The sequence below is a fragment of the Pundamilia nyererei genome, unplaced genomic scaffold (assembly GCF_000239375.1).
Source record: "Pundamilia nyererei isolate P.nyererei 1_Seehausen unplaced genomic scaffold, PunNye1.0 scaffold00016, whole genome shotgun sequence".
Classification (NCBI taxonomy): domain Eukaryota; kingdom Metazoa; phylum Chordata; class Actinopteri; order Cichliformes; family Cichlidae; genus Pundamilia; species Pundamilia nyererei.
In genome coordinates this window covers 2,040,303-2,051,385 of record NW_005187417.1, presented here as the reverse complement: position 1 = coordinate 2,051,385, position 11,083 = coordinate 2,040,303, and the positions used below count along the sequence as shown (strand labels likewise).

The 11,083-nt window shown below is 41.3% G+C and overlaps 1 protein-coding gene across 1 annotated transcript in view; it reads left to right on the top strand.

Moving 5' to 3' along the window:
• The first annotated feature begins 2,800 nt into the window (after positions 1 to 2,800).
• vldlr (very low density lipoprotein receptor) overlaps positions 2,801 to 11,083 on the top strand; it is a 66,884-nt gene continuing 58,601 nt past the window's right edge. The window contains exon 1 of the mRNA XM_005725526.2: positions 2,801 to 3,282. Within this exon, the coding sequence (XP_005725583.1) occupies positions 3,210 to 3,282 (73 nt within the window). The 5' untranslated portion in view covers positions 2,801 to 3,209. The remainder of the gene's footprint in view (positions 3,283 to 11,083) is intronic.

Here is an 11,083-nt window from a genome sequence, read left to right as displayed (position 1 = left end):
GTGTGTGTGTGTGTGTGTGTGTGTGTGTGTGTGTGTGTGTTTTAGGGGACGTGAAAATCTGGGACAGAGTGAGCCTAGGGGTGTATCAGCAGCCAAAAGCCATCACTAAGAATGAGGTTCAATCCTGTGATAAGAACTCTGAGAGTTTATAAAACCTGGCACCACGCAGCCCTGTGGAAATCCCAAAGGCCTGGTGATCAAAATGGGGGGGAAATAGTATCAGACTAAGAGAGGAAAAAAACCTACAGCTGAATTTGGCTCAGAAATTTGTTATTCAGTATTTGGAAAGTGAAACATATGCTCTTACAAAATGACTGGCAGTGAAACCAACACATGGTGATGTTGAGGTGCTAGGTGATTTCAGTCTTTCTGTGCTGAAATGATAACACATTTGATCTCCAGGCATTCCACATATAAAAATGTGTAAATGGGATAACTCCTGCTTTTCTTATTTGGGTATTTGGATTCAGTACTTATATAATCTTCAAATGTATCACGTTTTATAGATAAAGCCTTATTTCCTCTTTGAAAATAGTCAAGGAAGAGCTAGAGTCCTGAAAAGAAATACTGGGATTTTTTGTTTTTTGCGCCATTGTTCTGTAATTACCACATGTGGCCACAGGGGCCGCTGTTAAACAAATGGTGCAGTGATTTCTTACTGAAAGGACCCGAGTATATCCCGCAGACTTCATTGCACTGGTAATAAAGTCGAAAAATGTATTGAACACAATACAAGGCTGCTGTTTTGTGAACCTATCAATACATTAAAAAAAATCGCCCAGGTCTTTTTTTCTTCTTCTAATCAGGATAATATATAGACTGAAATATGTCTGTGAAGGTATAGACTGAAAGTAATATACTGCAGTCATTAGTTGTATTGCTTCTTTTATCTGCGTTTATAGTTACTTAATGTAATCATTTAGATTTTTAGGGAGGAGTTGTTTTGCTTTTCTTTTTTGTCTCTTTGTCATTATTTTAAGTCTCTATCAGACGAATAGAGCCTTTTATGTGTCTTTGGAGTCCTTTTATGATCTTTTGTGTTTGTTTTGCAGTGCAAGTGCACTATTAAACTGAGAAACAACAGCGGCGCGTGGGGGTTGGTAGCTGAAAAAATCTTCCATTGCTTCTTTAACTGAGCTCTGTGACTTTTCCACTAAAAAGGTGTATTATAACCCTATCAGTAATCCAAAGGATTGGTAGCTTAATGAAATCAGACTGAAAATGGAAAACAGAACACAAAAAATAGCCCAACACAAGACACATTTTTGTCTAGGTTTAGGACATGTATAGCAGAATTTGTTTTATCCTTGTACTTTGACATTGTTGAAGGTTTAAAAATGAATCTATAATAGTATTAATAGTATAAAGCTGCTTTCCTCATGATCCCAACAACTCCTTTTTCAGTGGAGTGAGCTGGAAAGTGTTGCCACCCTCACTGGTGAAGGCAAAGGATTTCAAATGCATTACTACATTAGCTACAACCACCTGATTTTAGTGGACTAATAAAGATGGTAGGGTTCAGCAGATCTTATAATGATGCTTCCCGAAAACTTCCTATGCATTTTGGCCTTGTCTGAGTGTTAGGTCTATCTAACACTCAGGAGATTATGTCTCTTGAGACATAAGAGATTATGTGATTTGTTGTAAACGCCTCAGGGTCCCACCAGATAAGCTGGAGGTAGTGGCTGAGGAGAAGGAGGTCTGGAAATTTCTGCTTAGACTGCTGGCCATGTGACGTGGGAGAAGATGGACGGCTGGATAAAAAGAAAAAGAAAAAACAGATGCACTACTTGTGATCACCCATCCTCCAAATTAGCAAGGCGTGGTGTGGAATTAGCAATATCTTGCTCACAGAATTCAGCTGGCGCATGAACATTAACTTGTTGATTTAGAGTCTGTGCAACATATTGGAGCCAGTAATCTGGACCAGGAGTGTCAAACATAAGGCACAAGGGAAGGAATAGTCTCAACAAAGACAGTAATCTGGCTCCCTTGGATGGCTTTGGAAAACGAGACCTACATTTTTTAATAGATTTTCTTAGTGATGAAGTGGAGCTCCATTGTTGTAGTCCATTAAAGATAAAAGTATGTGCCCTACAGTTTGACATCCCTGATCTAGAGAATACAGAACATAAACATAACATATTCTATTCTAGTACAAGACCATTTAACACATGCCCAATCTTCTAAAATCAATGTAAATGAGAACTAGATTCATAAACAGACACATCATAACCTCACATTAATTTTATTTATTTATTTATTTTTACTGCTTTTCTTGCAGGAGTAGATCAAACTCGTGTTTCCATAAGTGATTTGCCCTTTATCTTTGATACAGCCACATGACAGACACTACTCAGGCTGATGACATCTCAGCCTATAGTTTCTTCATGTTTGATGCTAGCCCCACCCACCTATGCCATGTCACACCAATGAGGATGTGCAATTTTGATTATGCTGTTTCACAGATTTCACTTACCATTAATAATAAGAACAATAATATTTTTACCTCTTTAAGTGTGAAACAAAGCTTATATACAGCACGTTTGCTGTATATAAGTATCGCAGTCATAGTTACTGCCCTTATGTTTGAAGTATATGCAAAAATATATTCATAATGGATATTGAAGAAGCCAACTGTGTCTTAATTTATCTTTGATTTAAGATAGAACTGCTGTGTTATGATACACAGTTACCAGTTTCTTTGAAGTGTTTCCTGCCATATAAAATGTGCTTTATTGTTTTATTACTTCATGCGGATAGCGAAGGGTTAACAGTGTGCCGAAGACGTATTGAAGGAGGAAAAAAAATCCTCCTCAGCTGTGGCACCAATACCTAACGACCTGACCGGTCTCCGCTCGTTACCGTCAATTTGGGGAAATGGATTTAGCCTTGATAGGACAGGACGCGAGCCGTGCGGGCTCGTGGTTGTAGAAGGAGATCAGAAGACGCGTGGTGTGCGCGGCGAACCCCTCCGTGTCTTATTCTCAGCGCTCCTCTCCCCTCGGCCGGACTCAGGTCTGTGTGGCGTCGGCAGGCAAAAGCGGCCCTTCTGCTCTACTCATTCTTTGTGTGCGCATGTGTGGCTTGCGTGTGAACCGGCAAAATCAGAGAGCAAAGCAGGCCAGCGCGCGACAGGGAAGACGGGCAGTGTTGAGGTAGCCCAGCTAGCAGCCGCACGGGGTTTTTTTTTTTTCGCACTGCCAGAGATGGTCACGTCCACACAGGGGATCCTTCTGCTGCCGATGCTAATATGTCTCCAACGCTTCGTTAACGTTCACGGTAAGTCCCGAGCCACCATTTCTTTTGTGTGTGCGTGTGTGTGTGTGCATTTGGAGTCACCGTACCGGCGAAACGCGCACCCTGTGCGGTGAGGTTAGCTAACCTTAAACGGAGCTGCACACCTGTCTTGGCTGCTCCTTGAAGAAAAGCCCGTGCTTGGCTGCACCTTGGGGCCACTCAACCCCTGCCGCTTCTAATCGAGGAAAGCTCTCAAACTGCGTCTTTCTTAAGGGGACAAAATGAGAAATACGTGCTTTAAATGAATCTGAGTCTGCATTATTTTAGCTCTATTTATTATTGGAAACTACAGGGAGGGGGGTGGCCCCGTTGGGTTCAGCGCTGCTCGTTGATGCCCAATTAGCCCCACGGTCATTTAATTTAGCCCTGAAGACCCGCAGCCATTCAAATTGTAAATCCTTGTCGTCCTGATTTCTCCTTTACTTAGACTGTTGAGATTTTCTCCTGTCATCTCCACCCCCATCGAGCTTGGTAATTTATTTATTTATTCATAAAGTGGAAGCGGACTGGGGAAAGGGGGTGGGTAGGCTGAAAAGCGTGGACACAGTGCGTTAACACGGAGAGAAAAAGCCACAAGTAAGGGTAGCAAGCAGCCCGGCAGTTTCGGGAAAGGAGTATCAGCAGTTGACGGATTTTATTTTATTTTTTTGGGGGGGGGCGCAAATTACGTACTGCAGGGGATCCCAGTGAAGGCCCAATTAAGAGCAAAGTGGCCAAGCTCGAGCCGTTAGCAGCTGGTGGTACTTGTAGAGCTGTGCGCACTGGGGTTGCAGCTGTTGGTGATTTTCATGATTGGTTGTGGAATGGAGAAAGCGCTCTGGTCTGCAGAGTAACAGAAAATGTCACGGAGTGTCGGTTACAAGTTCAGAGCATGGCAACAATCAAAAGTTAAAAAGTTGCAGGGCTTTTGTTTGTTTCGGGTTCAGAAATGTGGAGGGTGGACTAAGCACAACTGGGCTGCATGCACTCAAATATATGAGCAACTTTTTTTGGGAGAAATATTTGTATGTCACACAAACCCCTCACTTCAATTCTGTGATGCACCTGCTAAGTTATATTTTTTTAAACACTGTATCATATGGATACTTTTATATATGTGGATACAGACAAAGGGCTAATTAGAATGAGCTTTTAACTGCATTTAATTACTTCAGAACCATAGTCATACATCGATCCCCTCTAATCTAAACTCTGTATCAATGTAAAGATTGATGCGTAGATGTAGAGGGACCTCTAGAATTTATATATGGCTTTCCATAAATAGTAAACGCATCTATTTTTTGGCAACATCTGTGACTGAGAATATGAAGTGCTAAAACGTTGAGGAATTAAGCATATTGATTTTGGTCTCTATTGGTGGATTTCCCCCCTTTAATAACTGCTAGAGAAGGTGATTTATTTATTTTTCATTATATTTTTAATAACTCATCTATCAGGTGTCCCAACACAGGCTTTTGTAACAGATTGTCTGTTACAGGGCCTCACTTCATCTAATTAGAGCCACTGAACTTCATGCTGCTTGGAGCATTTTTAATGGAATTGGCTGCCAAATAACATGGCTTGTTGTGTGATTTTTGGAGGTTTGTTAATGTTTAAGTAATATTCTAGTGTTATCAGTGTAGCATGGCAGCAGCTGTGATGAAGCCTCAAAATCCAGAACATGGCTTGTCTTTTTTCCCTTGATTAGGATGACTTCATAGTCTAATGGTTATCACATTTGCCTAACAAAATGGTAAATGGCCTGTATTTGTATAGCGCTTTACTTAGTCCCTAAGGACCCCAAAGCACTTTACACTACATTCAGTCATTCAGTCATTCAGGCACTGACAGAGGCGAGGCTGCCGGACACTGGTGCCACCAGGCCCTCTGACCACCACCAGTAGGCAACAAGTGAAGTGTCTTGCCCAAGGACACAACGACTGACTGTCCGAGCCGGGGCTCAAACCGGCAACCTTCCGATTACAAGACAAATGGCCAACTCTTGAGCCACAAACAAAAGAAAGATTACCAACTTGATCTTGAGAGAAGACTGAAATCCTTTGGGAATGTTTTGGGAATAACGGAGCAGCTGAAAGTAGGTTATTATAAAAGTGCTTCAGTATTGCTAGAGTTTGTTTCATGCATCCATCTATATTGGTCTAAACTGAGGTGCATACATGACTCTGGACCTGGTCCAAATGTCGGTATATGCGAGTACTGTCAGTGATTAGTTTCTTTTCTGATAATTGTGCACTGTGGATAGCTTAGTTTTAGCACAATGTTGCAGCCAATACTGGAGATTTTCCTAAGCCTTGTCAACACATACTATCTGGTTACAAGTTTCTGGATGCTTTCAAAGTTTTCAGCAACTATGGCATTACTAGCAAAATGCTAAGTTTAGTCATTTACAAGCAAAGTTTAGGAATTGGGGCGGAACCCCTAAATGATTCATTTCCAAAGGCCTGAAACTTGTCTGAAACCTGCCCGAACCCCAAACTTTGTCCTAGTAATGTGGTAAGCTAATCAGAAGCACACACATAAGCTATTAACAGCTAATAAGAACATGACATAGTCAATCTCCCAATTAACATTTAAACATGTGGGGGATGTGAATATTGATGCTTTCATTGGCTTTTGAACTTGCCCCCCGCCCCCAACTTTTAACAGGTCTTTATGGCATCACATCATGTTCTTAAGCTGTTTAAAGTGCTTTTATTTAAGGCTGTAAAGTCTCAAGTCCAGGAAAACAAGATGTTTGTCCTATATTTTTGCCTTCATGCCACTTGCTCAAAGATGGCATCTTTGTCCTCATGCAACTTGCATTAAGCTTCATCACTGTTGGATGACATCAGTTGTTTCCTAACCTCAAGGTCAGGTGTTGAACAATACCCGTTACCTTTACAGAATTGAGCAGCTGCAGTATCACATGTGCAGTTTTTTTTAACATTGTACTCTAACTTGTGTCTATAGACATGTCTTACAAATTGAAAAATCTTAGTCCCTTAGGCCTGGCAGTATGCAGCACACTGGTAGAAACTCTGAACATGAAGTGAAATGCACTGATCAGTTACATCTTGAGTTTGCTGAACAGACCCAGATTCACCATTATGTATAATAAAAAGCATTACATGCTGTGCTGTAGGGGTTATTGCACAGTTGAATCTATCAAACTAGTAATTTTGTGTGAAAATGGCTACATTGTAGTAAGAATTCAGTAATTTATAAATGTATCAGTCCCTTTAAGAAGCCTAAAAAAACCCATGTGTATCTTTTGATGAGTTTTATCCACTTATCTGAAGTAATGTTGTGGGAACATCAGGGTTTTCCAGACTTTCCTCCTGGAGATCCCTAAGGAGTTCCCAGGCCAATCGAGAGAGAGAGAGAGAGAGAGAGAGAGAATCCTTTCAGCAAGCTCTTTGAAATCGTGGATGCAGCACAATCACTGGTTAACCATTTGAGTGACAAGTAGTTAGGCAGTGGACTTACCCTCATAATTCTCCTTATTGGCTCTAATATTGACCAGAATTTAGAAAATAAACTTTGAGGTCATGAGCTCCAGCACCAGTCACAGTCTTAGAGTAAAGCAATGTCAGAGGTCAGTAAGGTGAGGGCTTTCCCCCCCATAGTCTTGTTTTTGTTGCTTTTAATTTTTATTTTTTGCAGTAAGAGCAGTTGTTCCCTGCTGACCATTAGTAGTGCAGCTTTTAGACACTACTTGGTTGGTTTATATTTTCTTTGGTTGGTGCTTGTTGAAGAAATTTTAGCATTTCCTTTTTGGCCCCAATTACTTATATATTTTTTTAATCTATTGTTGTTGTTTTTTTAAATGTGTGTTTAACATTAAAAGGAAAAAATGGCAATATTTTCTGTGCTTCACACCCTCCACTGGTGACGGCCCCTCCCTGAACCTGGTTCTGCTGGTGCTCTACCTGTTAAAGGGAGCTTCTCCTTCCATCAGTAGTTTGATGGTTGGGGTTCTCTCTCTATTGTAGAGATTTATAATAAGAAGGCTCCATAAAACAGTGGTTGTGAGCTGGCGATATGTAAATAAAATTAACCTGTGCACGAAATATTAAATTTAATCATGAAACAACTAGTTATTGAAAGAGATGCATTCCCTGAATTCCAGCCTGCTGTGGAAAAATGGCCTTTGGGGGGAAAACTGGTGAATCAGAAGTGCTTATAATGCGCACACACTCCACACACAATACACCCACCAGCAGCACCACCACCACGGTCTCATTCTCAGCTTCTCACCAGGCCTGAACGAACACGCACACACAGACCGTGTGAGCCTATTTGAACAAGATGCCACGCAAATTAGGCAACAGCGAGATCAGCAGCGGCAACCCTGGCCTGATTAAAATGGATGTATTTTTTTTCCCTCCATGGTTACTGCGATACCATGCTAGACCCAGATCCTCGGCTATAGGGGGGGGGGCGGCTATGTGGGGGTGCGCTTGATTCTTGAAGTGGGCGGGGAGGTGGACAGGAGGAGGAGAGCACTGCAAACGTTTCTGTTACTGGGGAAAACTGCATCACCATGACCTCAACTGTGAAAGCAGTTCTATAGCACACAATGAGCTGCTATTTTGGGCAGGAGATGGTTCATTACAGCTCCATGCCTGTTGAATCTGTGGTTTAAATTAGGAGAGTACTACTACTAGCAGATCATGAGAAATAAAATGCGTTAAGCTTATGTCTTCAGTTAAAGTGTGCCAAAATAATTAGGTCTTTAGTTAAAATGAATCTTTTAAAATGAGTCTACAAAATCTGTAGCTGACACAGTTGGGTTGTATTTCTCACAGTAGTAGTGTAGTGTTGACAGTTTACTGAGACATTAAACAGTTCGTGCTCTGTGCCCAGTAATGCAGAACAGTGCTGGTTCACAATGCTTTCCACCTCGCAGTGATGGAGAGGGAGAAGTGCTCTAATTTCTCCAGGAATGCCGACTTGGATGGTGGCAGATGGCATCGCTACATTTCAGTTAACTGGTGTACACGATATTAAAAATCTAAATTGCTTAAGCATCTTTTACTGTGGGTGCCAATGAGAAAGGTGGCAACCAATATCTGTATTGCACAAAACATGAAACAATGTCAGTGTGACAGGTTAGAAAATCAATAAAATTATTTAAATAATTTATTGTTTTTTGGCTTTTTTAAGTTTTTGTTTTTATATATTTGAGGAGAGAGTGGCTGCGCCACAGAAAATTAGTGCAGTAGAGTTTGTGGCAGTGTGGCCGTGCACATCAGTCCTTTTCTTCAATTAAGAATACCACGACTGTTTTGTGACAGTGAATAACAGAACACAGTAACCAGCAGCCTTTAAGTGCTGATTCAACAGGGTTCAGTTGTGCTGGACAGCAGCTGGTGAGCGTAGTCTTCCTTTTGCAGAGCAAAAGCTTTTCAATTTGGCTCAAATTGTTTTATGCTGCAGTCTCTGAGCTCAGTGTCGTGTCACAGGAGCCATTTGGAGTTATGGATGGGCAACTATGTAGAAATCCCACTTGTATTCCAGGTATCATCATCTGTTACTACACCAAAGTTTTGCTCGTGCTGCTTGTTCTGAAAAGTTGAACATTTTCAATCATGGTTGTTCAAATACTCCAGTGCTGCTACTAACCAAATATCCTGTGAATATTGTGGGAGTGAGGTGGATGCACACACTTAAAAGAGCATGCATCAACTGGAACTTAAAAAAGGCTATAAATCGATTTGGTGGAAAACTGCAGTCGGTGCGCTCGAGCCAGTATTCTGGAAACTGACAGACCAATCTGAACCTGCTTCTGTGCTGCTCAAACAAAAGTAAACAGCAAATCAGAAATAGAGTTTTTATATACCAGATGGTTGAAAGTGAGACTAGCTGGACAGCAGCAATATTTAAATAATGACTACAATCAAAGAGGCCAGGTTTTTGTTTTATTTCTTGGACGTGTTGGGCTTCAAAAAAAAGCTGATGTATGCAGAGTCTGTAAAACATGGCCAAGTAATGTGATCTTTAGTCATGTTAAAATATTTAATGTAAAGGTGCAAACAAAGAATGACATTAAAGCAGAGCGACATTTCTCATGTCATTGTAAGCAGTAGTCCTCACTCTGTACAGTCTGGAGGGTTCAGGCTTCAACTCTCAGCTCAAAATTGAATCTGACACTGCAGGGAGAAGGAGCTCGTACAGGTTTGTATACTCGAGCTTACTACTGAGGTGTGTTGTTGCGATGTGTGGATCAAAGTGCAGTTTTCCAGACAGCAAGCCGATGGTTTTCTGTGTAGATATTGGAATAGTAACCCAGGAGGATACGCTCTTAAAGAAGCCAAAAACAGGAATATATTTACCATTCCCTGCAGCTTGGCTTTATGGTTACTTGTATGCGCCGCTGCACCCCATTTACTACACCTCATGTTTACACTAGCAAATGCTGCATATTTTTATATTTCTACTGTGCTTTGGGCTTCTGTTTTCTTTTTGGATTCACTTTAGAGTCCCACAGAAATTGGAGGTGCATCAGTGTTGCTGCTGGACCCTTTATGATTTCTCTGGTTTACATGGTGGCGCTTTGTTTTGGAATTAACAGCTACTGTGTGCCAGAGGCTCTTTATGTGATCTCACTCTTTACCTCAGTCGGCATTAAATGTACATCAGCAGTGTGATGAGTCAGGACTTTTGTTCCTGTAATATGCAGTTATTTGTCCAAACCCCCCCTCCCCCCCCCTTCCCCTTGAAATGAAACATGAACAACTGGGCTGAGTAGTATGAAGGTGAACACTGTAAAAGCATGGACACTTCAGGGGACAAACGGTGCGTGTTCAGTGTTAGAAACTTGGAGGCCAAGGGGACTAGTAGGCTTATTCTAAAGTCACTCACCATGTAAGGGTTGTGTTGAGGAGTGAGGGTCATTCTCAGGGTTATTAACTTAACTGGTTGAAGGACTGCAGAACTGTCATTTCATAATTCACTAATTGTTGCTGCTTGGGTCAGATTTTAGTGAAACTTGTGCACAATTTGGGTGAAAACCAATAGGGTGATCATTGTGCACAAGGTCAAGGCTACATTTGAATTGTGAATGAGCCTTATGGGTGACTAATATCAATGTTGTGGTTTTTATCTCGTTTCCTCATTCCTCCCCTCACCCCAACTGGTCACCCCCCTCCCTGTGCCTGGTTGTGCTTGAGGTTTCTTCCTGTTAAAGGCTTTTTTCCTTCCCAATGTTGCCAAAGCGGTTGCTTAAAGTATGTCATATTGTTGGGGGGTGGCATGGGAGATCAGTAACTTGCAAGTTGCTGGTTCGCGTTTCAGATACAAATACTGCTGTAATCATTGCCCTGAGAGTAGTTGCAGTTGCACAGAATTGATTAAACTGTGCCAAATATGTGTAATCACTCGCTGAAAATCAAGTCTTGTATGCAGCACAGTATCCTGACATTTTGTTCTTCTGAGAAAGTTGGAAGTTTGGTGAAATTATGAATAACTTTCTGCTTGTGTATTTTTATTTGCGTAAATGTGAATATGTTCAGGAGATGGGTCAGGAGTTGTTGAACCCAGTTAATGGATTCTGTTGCTCATTGAGCTGATGGCCAATGTCTCTGGCTTCATAACAGTTTAATTTATTAATTTTCTTCATAAAATATAAGGTCTTCCCAGAAACACTGCAGTGCTGAGGGATTAAGGAAAACACTAGGTGCTGGATAAGCCCCCCCTTTTTTTTTTTTTCTTTTTTTTTCCTTCTTTCATTGACACCTCAACACTTTTGCTTGGCAGTGCCTATTGAAGACTTCAGTGAATTCCCAGATCCAATGTGAATGTT